Here is a 17,774-nt window from a genome sequence, read left to right on the forward strand (position 1 = left end):
GACATCCCTGAAGGACACCAGTGAAGGGAAATCTTCCCAGTTGGCAGAACTTCAAGCAGCACACCTAGTTGTGCACTTTGCTTGGAAGGATAGATGGCCAGATGCAAGATTATATATATTTATGGGTTGTAACCAATGGTTTTGGTCGATGGTCAGGGACTAGGAAGAATTATAATTGGAAAATAGGTGACAAGGAAATTTGGGGAAGAGATACGTGCATGGACTCTGAGTGGTCAAAAATTGTGAACATATTTGTATCCCTTGTGAGTGCTCACCAACAGGTGACCTCAGCAGAGGAGGATATTAATAATCCATTTGATAGGATGACCCATTCTGTGGACACCACTCAGCCTCTTTCCCCAGTCACCCGTGTCATCGCCCAAAGGGCTCATGAACAAAGTAGCCATGGTGGCAGTAATGGAGGTGATGCCTGGGCTCAGCAACATGGACTTCCACTTACCAAGGCTGACCTGACTATGGCCATTGCTGAGTGCCCAATTTGCAAGCAGCAGAGACAAACACTGAGCCCTCGATCCAGCATGCCATTCCTTGGGGTGATCAGCTAGCTACTGGGTGGCAGGTTGATTATACTGGACCTCTTCCATCATGGAAAGGAAAGAGGTTTGTCCTCCCTGGAATGGACACTTACTCCGGATATGGGTTTGCCTATGCTGCACACAATGCTTCTGCCAAGACTATTATCCGTGGACTCACAGAATGCCTTATACACCGTCATGACATTCCACACAGCACTGCCTCTGACCAAAGCACTCATTTTATGTCTAAAGGAGTGTGGCAGTGGGCTCGTTCTCATGGAATCCACTGGTCTTACCATGTTCCCCTTTGTCCTGAAGCATTCAAAAGGAATGGCCTTTTGAAGTCACAATTACAAACCCAACCAGGTGACAATATTTTGCAGGGCTGGGGCAAAGTTTTCCAGAAGGCCATGTATGCTCTGAATCAGCGTCCAATATATATGGTGCTGTTTCTCCCATAGCCAGGATTCACAGGTCCAGGCATTAGGGGGTGGAAGTGGAAGTGGCACCACTCACCTTCACCCCTAGGGATCCACTAGCAAAATTTTTGCTTCCTGTTCTTGCGACATTACGTTCTGCTGGCCTAGAGGTCTTAGTTCCAGAGGGAGGAACGCTCCCACCAGGAGACACAATGATTCCATTAAACTGGAACTTAAGATTGCCACCTGGCCACTTTGGGCTCCTCTTACCTTTAACTCAACAGGCTAACGAGGGAGTTAGTGTTGGTTGTGGTGACTGTCCCGGATTACCAAGAAGAAGTTAGTCTACTGCTCCACAACAGAGGTAAGGAAGAGTATGCATGGAATACAGGAGATCCATTAGGGTGTCTGTTAGTATTACCATGTCCTGTGATTAAGGTCAATAGGAAACTATAATAGCTCAATCTCGGCGGCACTAAAAATACTCAGGAATGAAGGTTTGGGTCATTCCACCAGGAATAAACCACGACCAGCTGAAGTGCTTGCTGAAGGCAAAGAGTACAGAATGGGTAGTAGAAGAAGGTAGTCATCAATACCAGCCATGACCATGTGACCAGTTGCCAACTCAGGGACTATAATTGTCATGAGTATTTCCTCCTTCTTTTGCTAAAAACATGTTTGTGCATGTATACACTTGTACAAGAAAATATCTTTATTTCCTTTTCCTTCATCATGTAACATAAGATTTATTGACTTCCTATCAACATTTAAGTATTGTTAACTTTATGTAACAGTATTTGGCTTGGGGATTGGTGCATTTCCGGTTGTACAAAGGATAGTTGTATTATGTTAGGTTTAATTATGGCCTTATTACTCTCTATTTGAAGAATATGTACGATCTGAGGAGATGTGTATGGGTTCAAGTTGACAAGGGGTGGACTTGTGATGGTTAACACTGAATGTCAACTCGATTGAAGGATACAAAATAGTGATCCTGGGTGTGTCTGTTAGGGTGTTGCCAAAAGAGATTAACATTTGAGTCAGTGGGCTGGGGAAGGCAGATCCACCTTTAATCTGGTGTGCACAATCTAATCAGCTGTCAATGAATACAAAGCAGGCAGAAAATGGGCTGGAGAAGGCAGATCTACCTTTAATCTGGTGGGCACAATCTAATCAGCTGTCAATGAATACAAAGCATGCAGAGAAACATGAAATGGAGAGGGCTAGCCTTCCAGCCTATATCTTTCTCCTGTGCTGGATGCTTCCTGCCCTTCAACATTGGACTCCAAATTCTTCAGTTTGGGGATTCAGTCTGACTTTCCTTGCTCAGCTTGCAGACAGCCTATTGAGGGACCTTGTGATCGTGTAAGTTAATACTTAGTAAACTACCCTTTATATATCTATTTATCCTGTTAGTTCTGTCGTCTAGAGAACCCTAGTATATTTAAATGATATCAATTTCGGTGGCAAAATCATAAAGAAAAGCAGAATGACTAATAGAAAAGTAGGAACAGTGGTTACCTTTGATGGAAAGGAAAAGGGATGTGTGTAGTCAAGACAGGAATACAAGACCACTTACAGGATACTGAAAAATTTCTACTTCTTAACCTGATGAAGAGTTCATATGTAGTTCATTTTATTGTTTTTCTTTACTTTAAAGTTTAAATATACCTTTTATATAACCTTGTGTTTATATGATATATTCTACTACTGCTTATATACATGTGGTTAATATACAATTTTAAAATGTCACATACATATGTAACATATATCTGTTACATATATGTAACATATATGTCACATATATGTAACATATGTTACATATGTATGTAACTAATATATGATATATACAGGAAACTACAAGCTTTCTTTAACATTTTCCCTTCTTTTCTCAGCCACTTTCCATATCTTTAAGACTCTCATTGAAGGCTATCCTTTACCATGATTTCCATCATCTGGGCTAAATCACAATTGACCATTCCCACTCTAATTAGGTAAGGTGTTTCTCAATAGAGTAGAGAATACACCAATATCAAATTGTGTACTATACTAATACAGGCCATAAATAAAGTTAAATTAAAGACAACACTCAGAGCACAAATCAACTAGTATACATGAACAATTTTCTCTGTTTAACTCTCCTAAGGGAAGAAAAATAATAATAGATTAGTTTTGGTTATACTGCCATTTCTTTTTTGAAAACTATTTTTAATTGACAAAAATTATATATATTTATGGTATACAACATGTTTGAAATATGCATACATTGCAGAATGGCTATATCTAGCTAACTGACATATGCATGATCTCACATACTTACCTTTTTTGTGTGTGGTGACAATACTTAAAATCTGCTCTATCAGCTATTTTCGAGAATATACTACATTGATTTTAACTATACTATAGTTTCTATGTTGTAGTACAGATCTCTTGAGCTTATAACAATACTTTTAATATGACATTATAAGAAATTTTTGCAAAACTTAACATTATTATATGCCATTCCAACTAAATGCTGAAGAGAACTACGTGTATCTTGGGGCCACATACAAGAAAAATCTCTTACTATTTTGGGGATTGACCTGCCGAACAGCAGGAGCCTGCATAACAGTTCCTCGCAAGGGAGCCTGAGCTGGTGGTGCAGGAAGAGTTGTATAAACCACCTGGTGGTTTGCAGGAGCTCTTGGTACAGGGAGTCTTGTGGTCACCTGAGTTACTGGACGATGTGTTACATTCACGGTAGTTGGAGCTAATGCAAGGCAGAAAAAGATATTAAGAATACAGTAAATTCTACATTAAGCAAACACTATTAAATGGCAGTTATCTTTGCATAAAATCTATAACTGATAAAGACAAATAGAAATAACAGTCTCCTTTTATGATCTTCTAAGATAAAAATGATAGGGCCAATAAATATTAATATTAAAATCCAAGCTTCAGAGGAAAAGAACACCTCCACCACATCCAATTCCCTTCCCACTCTGGTTTGACCAGACAATAAGCAATGTGAAGATTTTTTTAAAAGGTGCAGAATTAAGAGTATGATGCCACAGGTGTGACTTAAAAGAGAAAAACCTCCTAATTTCAATTGTTCTTAGCAAAGTAGAATCATAAGCCCTCTAGGCCTTCTTCCAAGGCGGTGTAAATTCAAAAGAGTATTTTTGTATTCCCAAAGATCAAGAAACTGACTGGCTATTGTTAATTCACATTTATTTTTCAAGTGAGCCAACCTATCTCTTTGACCATTATAATTCACATTTTGTTTAGCTGCACCAATCTATCTTTTTTTAAAACAGTAAATAAAATCCATTAAACAACAGACTTCTCCCTTCTCTATTCTGGTATTCCTCCTATTGTATGTTCCCGAAAGCATTAATACTTTGAGTAATGTTAATAAATATTTATCAAAAATTGAGTCATAAACATTCACTGACAGCACGTATCTATAATAATGATTTTTAGTGACACTTTCTTGTTAACAACTCTCTGAATTAGAATCATATTTTACAAATGACCACGTAGTAACTATATAATAAAAAATAACAAATCAATCTACTTTCTTATGGAAAAAATGGGTCCTATAAAAAAATAAATTTGGAGGAAAATACTGGCTATAACAAAGATAAAACGGTTTCTTTACTAAAGACTCTTCAGTCTTTACAGATCCTAACTTTCAATGTGAGTCTTCAGAAACGGGAAGAAAGAAGAAAGTATTAACAAGAAAGAACACTTATTTCTTCATCTCTTCACTCCCCATTCCATAATCTACACTGCCCATGGGTTTGAATAATGACATTTCTTTCCAAAATATCAAATTTTGATGACTGTCGTTATAACTTTGTATAAATGTAAAGAAAGACAGATAACACAGCTCCCAAGGTTGAACTTACTTATAACTGCCTATTTAGATAGAACAATGGTATTGAAATATGAGAACCAATAAAAAATCTACACACCAGAAATAAAGTCACATAAGCACATTCTTTTGCCTGGAAATGCCAAAAAGGTAAAATTTATTTTAACTGATAGGAAAGTCCGAATAAGCATCTAGGATTCTGAAATTCAACAAATCTAAACAATTCCTACCAAAACAACCACACATTTGCTCCATCAACAATAATTTCATAACTCAAAGGTTAATTAACAAATAGTTTGCTAAATCACTATGGAAAATATCCTGATTCCCCCAAGATATCTGGTGTTTTAAGTATAAATTTCACTAGATAAAACTCCACTTTAATTCAATGTTTTCCTTAATGAGAAGAGTACTTATATAAGTACTGTGCAGATAAAATCTTCAAGCAATGGACTGTTATACAGAAGACAAACCATCTTGATTGGTTTCTGAACAGTTTAGGAGATACAGGCTAAATCTTCAAAATTTTGAATTTACAGCTTCTTGAAAGGTAGCAAGCATATGATTCCTGGTGGTAGTGTCAGACTAGTTAAAGCTATTTCAAGATAAGACACATTTAAAAATTCTTGTTTGATCGGTCAGTTATAACTTCTTGGTTACACTCAGAACAAGTCATATCCATCCCTTCCAGAGAAACTACAGTCATTTCTGCCATTTACAGAACATCTGCTGTGGAAGATGACAAATCTGCTAATTTTTAAATTTTTTGTAGAGACGGGGTTTCACTGTGTTGCCCAGGCTGGTCTCAAGAATATAACTCAGAATAATATTATTTTCCACATGCATTAGTAATCACCAGAGTTTTATAGATATTAGGTGAACGCTATTTTGTGCAGCCGAGTAACTTTGAGAAACACTTTATATCTTAAATCATTCTTGGAGATTTACATTATAAATTAGCATAGTAAAGGCTCAGAGAAGTCTGCATTAAGAAAAAAAATCAATTTAGCTTTGAACTTAGCATTTACCAAGCATATTTAACCATGGAACTTTGTATTCATGAAACACCTGTTAACACTGCGGAATAACTAGGAATATGGTTTACAGTTTCTAAATATTATAACTCAGAATATTATTATTTTTGATGTGAACGCTTTTTAAAATTACTTCTATTTTTATGTATATAATGTTAAATAAATAAATATATACTTTTTCTTTAGTATCATTCTTTACCAGTGCTGCTGCTTAAGACAGTCAGCAAAACTAAGTTATACTGCCTTCAAAAGGACATACACTGTAGTCCTCAAATTAACAATAAGAATATTAATTTTCTGTCTTATCTTTCCACTTAACTCCATAGTCATAGTTCTCTACAGGCAAAACCAAAGCTTCTACTCAATGATTCAACAAATTTACCTGTAGGTAGTAAGTGTATGGTGGTCTGAGATGGTCCACTTGTTGGCACCCCAGATGGCTGAAGAGGCGGTGCTGGTTGTATGGGTTGCAATGGTCGTGACACAGGCTGAGAAGAATTCATGGTTGATACAGGAGTGTGATTTAGCTTTTTGGGGTCTGTTAGTTAAAAGTGAAATATTATGACTGACAAGAAAAAAATTAGGAAATACAAGTCTTTCCTCTATGGACAAATTTTACTTTTGCTTGCCACTTGGGTGTCACATTTACCTCTAAGAGAACAATTTATTTCCATTTTACTTATGTGTATTTTTGCTGATTTGAAAACTGAGTTAAGAGCATATGTAATCTGCTGGTGGTTCTATCACAGATTCAAATTCACGTTTACAGAAATTCAGAAATAATCTTACTTGTAAATTCAGTACAATATATCAACTAGAATAATTCATTACTTGCATAAATATATAATCTACCTACCTATAGGAAGAACACTCTGCTAGACAAATATCTATAAACTGATGAGTTTTCCCCTGTGATCTTGAATTTCAATTACTACAATTATTTAGGTTCTTTGATAACAGATAGTTGCTTATCATCACTATATAGTCTTAAAAATAGTCAAAGAATGACTAATCTCAAAAAAGGTCTTCAATAGCCTATGAAATAAATATTTGCATCTCAGAAAAAACTCTTAAAAACAGGAAACCACTATGAAGATTGTGACCCAAAAGTCCTTCTATCCAAAATAATCCCCATCAATTTCTGTCCTATAGAATTCCACACTAAATGTAAATAAAACCAGAGGCTTTAACAATGGATACTTTGATGCCATTGGAAAACAGTGTACTTTAGGAATGTGAGAATTTGAGACAGACCCAAAGGTGGGGCAACAGAAAGATCCCATGAGGAATGGATGCTAGGGAAATGGTGAGAGCACTGAAAACAAACTTTTAGGACTCTACTTTTTAATCCAGAATTAAGCCTACCTGTGTCCTCTCAAAAATCTGTATTTATTTTTTTCTTTAGGGATCCATTGTAATAGTCATGGCTGTCTATTAAAAATTAGTGAAAGCAATAGAGATAATTTGAAAGAATAATCATACTGGCTTGAGTTCAACCCGGATGAAGGATGGCATACATTTCTCAATTCAGTTTTAAATAACAAAACCAACTTTACTGTCATATAATCAGTTGTATAGCTATTTAACTTTTGTTTTCCTAAGCTCAACTAAACTGATTCCCCAAAATATTACTTTTAAAATATTTGGGTGTTTTAGAAAAAAGTAATGTATTTAAGATACTAAAAAGTAACTCAGCACATGATATTATATTTTCCACATGCAATAATCACCAGAGTTTTATGGATATGTAGCTGAACGTTATTTTGCGCAGCCAAGTAAGTTTGAGAAATACTTTATATCTTAAATCATTCTTAGAGATTTACATTATAAATTAGCATAGTAAAGGCTCAGAGAAGTCTGCATTAAGAAAAAAATCAATTTAACTTTAAACTCAGCATTTCCCAAGCATATTTAACCATGGAACTTTGTATTCATGAAACACCTAATAACACTGCAGAATAACTAGGAATATGGTTTACAGTTTCTAAATAACTCAGAACATTATTATTTTGGATGTGAACACTTTTAACAATTACTTCTATTTTTATTTATATAATGCTAGATAAAAGAAATTAATTCAAATGACCAAAATTAAATGTATACATATATATACAGTATCTACACTGAAACATAAAGAGAGAGAAAAAGAACATTTAATGTACAGACAGAAGAGCTGGATTTTACTCCCAAGACCCTTACTGAGTCTGAATTGTTTTCTCTAAGGCTAACAAGTTTCCTCAAGTCTAAAATGAGTATTACAGGATTTTTTGCAAGGATCAAGTGAAATAACAGACATAAAAACAGAGGTACTCCAAAATTTACAATATTCTCTTAATTGCTGTTTTCCTCTACACATTGTTCATACTCATTTAAGATTTGATTCTATTTTAAATTTTTTTTTTTTTTTTTGAAACAGGGTCTCATTCTGTCACCCAGGATGGAATGCAATGGCATAAACACAGCTCCCGGCAGCCTCAACCTCCCAGGCTCAAGCTATCCTCCTGCCTCAGCCTCCCATGTAGCTGGGACCACAGACACATGCCATCACAACCAGCTAATTTTTAAATTTTTTGTAGAGACGGGGTTTCACTGTGTTGCCCAGGCTGGTCTCAAACTCCTGACCTCTTGCCTCAATCCTCCTGCCTTGGCCTCCCAAAGCACTGGGATTACAGGTGTGAGACACTGCACCTGGCCAAATTTTAAAATTCTAATCTAAAAAACTTCCATTCCAAAAAGAACACAAATAAACCAAGCATAATGCCATAAACATCTGTCTTTGTAGAATATTGTACTGTATTAAGACAAAAAAAAGGTATCAAAACGTTCCTTAGTACAATTACTATTGAAGTACCTTGTGAAGCTCCACTCTCTTCATCATCCATTGTGAGATCAATGACACCACTTGAATCACTGCCAGTGGCTTTTCCACTCTGAAAAACAAAACTTCTACATTTTACAAAGAAAACTCTGGCAGATGTACATGTTAAAAAATGAGATGATAAGTGAGGTAAAATGAGACTAAGGAGTAACCTGGTTCAATCTGGACCCTTAAATGGCTGTACCTGAATAAACAGAGTTTGTCAGACAAATGCCCTAATCCTAGGGCATGTGTTAAACTCATGCGTTAAACATCTACTATATGAAATATAATTTTCAAAAGAAATTCAAGACGTTTTCTTAAAACAATTAAGCTATCTGTTGCATACAGCAAATAAGATTAAACACAAACACTATTCATTTTGTGACATTTAAAATGTTGATCAATACTACTCTAAATTATCAATATTAATCCACCACAACACCAAAGGCAATCATTAAAGCTAGAATTGGGTTATAGAAAATAATCTACATTTTTTCGCCTTAAAAAAATGGTATGGTATACTATGAAATTATACGGTATGCTATGCTATTAACTGCACATCCAAGCTGACCAGTAATCCATCATCCAAAATCATGAGAAATATTAGGATTATAAGAAAAACCTTTAAAACCACATGACAGCAACCAAAAAGGAAGGTAAGACAATATAAACCTGAAGAGCCAGGACTCTGAAGTCAGTGTGTCTTATAGTTCTAACTTATTAGCTACCTGATTCAGATGGGTAATTATCTCAATTTCCAATATTTGAATATTGAGGCTATTGTGAGGATTAATCCAAATGTGTATATAAGGTGCTTAATATCATATGATACATGGCAATTGCTTAATAACTAATAATCACAATTTACGTTGATATACTGAGATCAATTCTAAATGATAAAGGTTTTCATCTGCAAAACTCAAGTTGAGAAATTAAAGAAAATAATGCCTTGACTTTAATATCCAGGCCCAATCCCAAGACAATAATGCAATTCTAATTCTTATAAATCTTTCTACAATAATGATTTCACAGAAAATGGGTTATTTACAAACACCAAAAATCTATAAAATCCCAAACTAAAAGATCCCAAAATTCGTCAACAAATGTAAAATAATCTTTCACTACAACATATTGTCATTAAGGTCCAGCTTTGAAAAGTGAAACTAACTTAGGACAAAAAATAAGTCAATACAAACTGACTCTAAGCAGAGCCAGATATTACATCCAGCAGATAAAGACTCGAAAGTAGCTATTAAAAATATGTTTAAAGCCAGGAGCAGTGGCTCACATCTGTAATCCCAGTACTTCGGGTGGCTGAGGCAGGCGGATCACAAGGTCAGGAGTTTGAGACCAGCCAGGCCAATATAGTGAAACCCCATCTCTACTAAAAATACAAAAATTAGCCAGACATTGTGGCGGGCATCTATAGTCCCAGCTACTCAGGAGGCTGAGGCAGGAGAATCGCTTGAACCTGGGAGGCAGAGGTTGCAGTGAGCCGAGATTGCGCCACTGCACTCCAGCCTAGGTGGCAGAGCAAGACTCCATCTCAAAAAAAAAAAAAAAAAAAATTCAAATAATTAAATAAAATAATAATGAACGGACAAACAGGAAATTTCAAAAGAGAAAAAGAAACTGAAAAAAAAATAATAGAAATAATAAAGCAGAAAAAATAATTACTAAAATAAAAATTAGCTTAATGTAGGTATAAAAGCAGATTGGACAGGGCAGGAAAAACTCAAATGAAATTGATGCTAGATCAATAGAAATTTTCTAGTCCATAGGACACAAAGAAAAACAGAAGAAAATATGAAAAACGCCTGAAACTTGTGCAATAACAGTTCAGCAAAACCGTAAATGAGAAGAAACAAAGATCTAAAGAAAAAATTGAATAATAACCAAAAACTTCCCAAATTTGGTGGAAAACATTAGTTTACAAATCCAAGAGGTTCAATGAACCTCAAGCAGAAGAAACACTAAGAAATCCGTAACTATACACATCATAGTCCAAATACTGAAAACCAATAATGAAAAATTTTGAAAGTAAATAGAACAAATTACATGTTATACAGGAGCAAAGAGTAACTGCTGACTATTGGTCCGAAACTATGGAAGCAAGAAGACACTGGAACAATATATTCAAAGTGCCGATAATTAAAAAAAAAAAAAAAACCCTTTAGGAATTCTGTATCCAATGACACTCTCCTTGAAAAAAGGAGACAAAAGATACAAAAGTACATTTTTTAGATATTAAAAAACCAACAGAATGCATCACTAGCAGATCTACACTGTAAAGATGAGCTTAAGGACATTCTTCAGTTTGAAAGGAAATACCAACTTGGATCATAGGAAGAAAAAGACCAGAAAAGGTAAACATAAGGATAAATATTAAAGACTATATCTCTTCTGTTCTTAATTTCTTTAAAACTCTATAAGGCAACAATTAAAAACAATATAGTTAGAGATCTACAACATGAAGATTAAAAACAATGTAATATATATGCAAACAAGACCACAATATATGTGAAAACATGAACGTGATATTTAAGGAAAGCAACTTCATTAAGGAGGTAAATGTACACACACAATTGCAAGGTTCTATAATTAAGATTAGATACATACTGTAAACTCTAGAACAACCCCTAAAACACACACACACACACACACACACACACACACACACACACAGAGCGCTAAAAAGCTAACAGAGGAATTAAGACAGAATGCTTTAAGAAAACTGATACAAAATAAAGCAGGAAAGAAGGTACACAGAAACCAACAAAAAAAGAAAACAGATGAAACAAACAGAAAACAAATAGCAAAACAGCAGACCTAAACACAATCCAATCAATACTTATATTAACTATAAACTCCAACCAAAATGTAGAGATTATCAGATGGGAAAACACAGCAACAAATCAAGAAATATGATATTTTTTTCTCTTGTGGATTCACTTTAAATACAAAGACATAGACTGAAAGTAAAAAGCTGAAAAAAGTAACATGTAAACAGTAAACATAAAAATGCTGCTGTAGAACCATGAGCCAATTAAACCTCTTGTCTTTGTAAGTCACTGAGTCTCAGGTATTTCATTTTAGCAATGTGAGAAGAGATTAATATAGTGTGTGTGTGCATACATTCATATACATATATGGATGACTGAAGATGAACAGAGATTTGAACTAGAGGTTTAAATATGGCAGACATAAGAATATATGTAGTAACTGAATCCCAGGAGTGAATGAGATCTCCCAAGAAGAGATGCAGAGGAAAATCAAAAGTATGTGATGCATGGAAACCAAGAGAAACCAATGTTTCAAAAAGGAAGGATACTGAGTGGTGTTGAATGTTATTAAGAAGTCAAGGTGAAGAAAAATGGGAAAGATCTGGACCAGGGTGGTTTCAGGAAAGAAAGGGCAACAGAAGTTACCAGTGGGGTGCAGGTGGGAAAATAGGTATGTGTATATACCTACATCCCTACACACATTCAAGGTGGGCAATAGTAACTACAAGGTCAAACAGTTGACAGAATATTCACTTGGTGCTGATAAATGATTGCTAATTAGTACAATTTTTATTTTCTATGTAACAAAGAAATGTGTGACTAATTTATAAATTGAAAATCATGCTTTTCATAACATTTTTTTCATAAAAATGCAACTTGATGGCAACTTTTGTCTCATCATTTACTATTAGCGTTTATTCAATAGATAAGGATGCTTACTTAGTATAAAACACTACTAATTAAGGGCAGGGTAATAAGTCAAATATGTAGCCAGATTTCAAGGCATTAGAGGGCAGTTAAGATGTCCTTAAAATAGCACACTATAAGGCTATACAATATATGTGGCACTAATACACACTTTGGCTTTAAAATATAAATATGGATAGATACTTTTATTCTAAAGGCTTTTAATACAATATACATGGAATATTGGTTTTAAACATCCAATTATTAGATCTGCATTCCTCCAAGAGCATCATTGCCTTTTACCAACGATCATTTCTTAAACTCTACACGCAGGTAACTTAGAAAATTAGCAAGATAATGAATATAGGGGTCCTACCTCCTTATATGGTTTGGCTATGTCTCCACCCAAATCTCATCTTGAATTGTAGTTCTGATAATTTCCATGTGTGGTGGGAGGGACCAGGTCGGAGGTAATTGAATCATGGGGGCAGTTTCCCCCATGCTATTCTCATAGTAAGTTCTCACAAGATCAGATGGTTTTATAAGGGGCTTCCCGCTTTGCCCTGCTCTCATTCTTTCCTTCCTGCCCTTATGTGAAGGAGGACATGTTTGTTTCCCCTTGTGCCATGACTGTAAGTTTCCTGAGGCCTCCCAAGCCCTGTGAAACTGCAACTCAATTAAACTTTTTTCTTTAAGAGTTAAAAAAAAAAAAATGCGCTGTAACTAAGTTAATATCAGAGAGACAAAGAAGGAAACTGTATAATGATAAAAGTATGGTAAGATTACAAATTATACATAAAAAAACACCATGTAATACAGTGTCAAAACCTAAGAAGCAAAACTGACAAAATTAAAGGAAGAAATCAATTCACAATCATACCACTCTTAGTAAATAGATAAAACCACTACAGCAAAAGGCAATAATCAGCAAACATACAAATAATCCAAATTACACTACTAACCACGCAATATTGACATTTATAAACCATTACACCCAACAGCAGCATACTCTTTTCAAGTGTAATGGTACATTCACTAAGATATATACCATAGATGGGGCTTTATAACACATATCTAATTTGTGTAAAAGTAACAAAGTCATACAGAGGATATTTTCTAAATCCAATAGCATTAAATGAAAAATCAATAATAAAAAATTTGCAAAATCCCCAAATATCATGGAATTAAACAGATTACTAACTAAACAACCCAGGACCCAAAAGGAAATGACAAGGAACTACATGAAATAAAAATGCAACACATGAAAATTTATGGAATGCAGGCAAAGCAGTGCTCAGAGGAGTATGTGTATCATTAAATGCTTATATAGATCAAGAAGATCTACAAGCAATGACCTAATGATAAATTATGATTTTTATTGATCATAAACTGACAGATACAATTTATTATCATACATTACAAGTAGTTTCCTGAATAGACTTTCTTTTTTGACAAATAAAATTGGTAATTTTTCCATAACTATTAACTACATGTATAAGACAGTCATGATAGCTAGCACTACTCCTATTAGACTCTGTGCTAAATGCTTTACATGCATTAACACATTTACTCCTCCCAATATTTCTATGTGGTAAGTACTAGCACTAGCTCTACTTTATAAGTGAAAAATCTAAGGTGTTCAATAACTTGCCAAAGCACCCACTATTAAGTGACAGGCTCTAGGCTGTCTCACTGTAGACCTTATTATTTCTATGCCACCAGGTGGAAACAAACAAACACAGACATGTATACATATACATGTATCTTTACATTTTTTCCTGACAAAACATTGTCTGAGAAATCTAATCAGAAACACGTTTATATGTTTTTACAAACTGAAACCTTCAGTTTGAAATCATTAAAAAATTATATCAAATAGTTTTTAACACTAGAAATTTTATTAAAAACTTAGCTAATCATGTGTCGTTTTCCAAAATGACCAGTCTCAATATGCAAACACTAAGAAAATTTCAAGAGAGCAAACATATTGGCTCTGTAGCTTTTTTGTAATGAAACAAGAATATACTTGAAAGGCAAACTTCAGCAAATGTGAAGAGTTAATGCAGAAGAGCTGGTTGTTCATTCCTTGCACATCTCAACAAGGGAACTTGGAACCATAATTGAGACTTGGTTAGTTATCAGGAACGTTGCCCTTGGAAGGTCATGTTAACAATTAATTCTCTTACATACACTCTGAACAGTGAATGAAGATTGATGATGTACACTTGGGTTTCATTGTTGGGATCCTGAGTTTCCAATGCCATGGCCAGTTGTATAGAAAAATGCCACTGTGTGACCAGACCTCCAAAAAACCTCAGACCCTGAGACTCAGTCAGGCTCCTCTGGGAAGACTCTTGGCACATGTCTCTAAGGTTAATAAGCCAGAGAAAAAACAAATTCTGTGCGATCCCAGATAGACAACTTGGAAGTCTTTGCCTGATCTCTCTGAACTTCAACTCTGCACATTTTTTTCCCTGTTGCTCTTGCTCTACACCTTTTTTTTTTTATTTTCTTATTTTTATTTTTTTTATTTTTATTTTTCCTAAAAGTAGCATCTTTTTAGTTCCTCCTTTTTTTTTTTTTTATTATACTTTAGGTTTTAGGGTACATGTGCACAATGTGCAGGTTTGTTACATATGTATCCATGTGCCATGTTGATTTCCTGCACCCATTAACTCGTCATTTAACATTAGGTATATCTCCTGATGCTGTCCCTCCCCCCTCCCCCAATCCCACAACAGTCCCCGGAGTGTGATGTTCCCCTTCCTGTGTCCATGAGTTCTCATTGTTCAATTCCCACCTATGAGTGAGAACATGCAGTGCTTGGTTTTTCGTCCTTGCGATAGTTTACTGACAATGATGTTTTCCAGTTTCATCCATGTCCCTACAAAGGACATGAACTCATCATTTTTTATGGCTGCATAGTATTCCATGGTGTATATGTGCCACATTTTCTTAATCCAGGTCAATCCTAAGCCAAAAGAACAAAGCTGGAGGCATCACGCTACCTGACTTCAAACTATACTACAAGGCTACAGTAACCAAAACAGCATGGTACTGGTACCACAACAGAGACATAGATCAATGGAACAGAACAGAGCCCTCAGAAATGATGCCGCATATCTACAACTATCTGATCTTTGACAAACCTGACAAAAACAAGAAATGGGGAAAGGATTCCCTATTTAATAAAGGGTGCTGGGAAAACTGGATAGCCATATGCAGAAAGCTGAAACTGGATCCCTTCCTTACACCTTATACAAAAATTAATTCAAGATGGATTAAAGACTTACATGTTAGACCTAAAACCATTAAAATCCTACAAGAAAACCTAGGCAATACCATTCAGGACATAGGCGTGGGCAAGGATTTCATGTCTAAAACACCAAAAGCAATGGCAACAAAAGCCAAAATTGACAAATGGGATCTCATTAAACTAAAGAGCTTCTGCACAGCAAAAGAAACTACCATCAGAGTGAACAGGCAACCTACAGAATGGGAGAAAATTTTTGCAACCTACTCATCTGACAAAGGGCTAATATCCAGAATCTACAATGAACTCAAACAAATCTACAAGAAAAAAACAAACAACCCCATCAAAAAGTGGGCAAAGGACATGAACAGACACTTCTCAAAAGAAGATATTTATGCAGCCAAAAAACACATGAAGAAATGCTCATCATCACTGGCCATCAGAGAAATGCAAATCAAAACCACAGTGACATACCATCTCACACCAGTTAGAATGGCCATCATTAAAAAATCAGGAAACAACAGGTGCTGGAGAGGATGCGGAGAAATAGGAACACTTTTACACTGTTGGTGGGACTATAAACTAGTTCAACCATTGTGGAAGTCAGTGTGGCAATTCCTCAGGGATCTAGAACTAGAAATACCATTTGACCCAGCCATCCCATTACTGGGTATATACCCAAAGGACTATAAATCATGCTGCTATAAAGACACATGCACACATATGTTTATTGTGGCACTATTCACAATAGCCAAGAGTTGGAACCAACCCAAATGTCCAACAACGATAGACTGGATTAAGAAAATGTGGCTCTACACCTTTTGCTGTGACAAATCATAATGGTGAGTATAACGTACTACTGGGTCTTATGAAATCCTTCTAGCAAATCAGCAAACTTAAAGGTGATCTTGAGTCCTTCAAAACAACAATTACAGATAGCAACACTATTTTACAGCTTATGCTGATAATTTGAATAAATTTGTTTTTCACTATATAAAACATTAACAATTCATTATATAAAATGATATATAGTAATAAAATATACAATAATAAATTATATGCAATATGTTAATAAATACTTATTTGGGGTATCAGATAAATCTTTAACAACTACAGAAAGAGAATATTTTACATATTTCATCATTTGCTAATTAACTACAGCTGACAAGCATTTCGACACTAGACATCCAAGTTTCTCTTTTTTTTTTTTTTTTTTTTTTTTTTTTGAGACAGTCTCATTCTGTCACCCAGGCTAGAATGCAGTGGCATTATCTTGGCTTGGCTCACTGCAACCTCCTCCTCCCAGGTTCAAGTGATCCTCCCGCCTCAGCCTCCCAAGTAGCTGGGATTACAAGCGTGCACCACCACGCCCAGCTAATTTTTGTATTTTTAGTAGAGACATGTTGGCCAGCCTGGTCTTGAACTCCTGACCTCAAGTGATCTGCCCGTCTTGGCCTCCCAAAGTGCTGGGATTACAGGCGTAAGCCACTGCACCTGGCTTGAGACATCCAGATTTCTTCTGATCTAAATAGCCTTAAAGTGTTAAGAAGTACAACCAAGTAGGCTTGGGAGAGAAAAATGAAGTTAGCCAATTGTACTTACAATGTGACAGTTCAAAGAATCACAGGCTACCGGTTTCACACTAGTTTCTATCTCCTAGAAAGGTGCACATTAGGCCGGGCGTGGTGGCTCACGCTTGTAATCCCAGCACTTTGGGAGGCCGAGGCTGGTGGATCACGAGGTCAGGAGATCGAGACCACGGTGAAACCCCGTCTCTACTAAAAACACAAAAAATTAGCCGGGCGTGGTGGCAGGCGCCTGTAGTCCCAGCTACTCGGAGAGGCTGAGGCAGGAGAATGGCGTCAACCCGGGAGGTGGAGCTTGCAGTGAGCCGAGATTGCGCCACTGCACTCCAGCCTGGGCGACAGAGCGAGACTCTGTCTCAAAAAAAAAAAAAGAAAGGTGCACATTAGGGTAAAAAGATAACTTCTTAGTCAACAGTGTAACATTAATAAAGGTATTCATCACAATGACAAAAATGATATTTGTTTCAAAAAATTCTGGCTGACAAGCATAACTTCATAACTGAAAGCACATATATACTTCCATTATGGTTTCTTATTACAC

At 35.7% G+C, this 17,774-nt stretch overlaps 1 protein-coding gene across 3 annotated transcripts in view; it reads right to left on the reverse strand.

The window, feature by feature from the left end:
- The window catches only part of ATF7IP (activating transcription factor 7 interacting protein), a 138,900-nt gene that overhangs the window by 18,337 nt on the left and 102,789 nt on the right, over positions 1 to 17,774 (reverse strand). For all 3 annotated transcript variants that reach the window (XM_030805016.1, XM_030805017.1, XM_030805018.1), the window contains exons 11-13: positions 8,697 to 8,775; positions 6,228 to 6,383; positions 3,522 to 3,704 (exon numbers count right to left, since the gene is read on the reverse strand). In XM_030805016.1, the coding sequence (XP_030660876.1) occupies positions 3,522 to 3,704; positions 6,228 to 6,383; positions 8,697 to 8,775 (418 nt within the window). The remainder of the gene's footprint in view (positions 1 to 3,521; positions 3,705 to 6,227; positions 6,384 to 8,696; positions 8,776 to 17,774) is intronic.

The sequence above is a fragment of the Nomascus leucogenys genome, chromosome 23 (assembly GCF_006542625.1).
Source record: "Nomascus leucogenys isolate Asia chromosome 23, Asia_NLE_v1, whole genome shotgun sequence".
NCBI classification, from domain to species: domain Eukaryota; kingdom Metazoa; phylum Chordata; class Mammalia; order Primates; family Hylobatidae; genus Nomascus; species Nomascus leucogenys.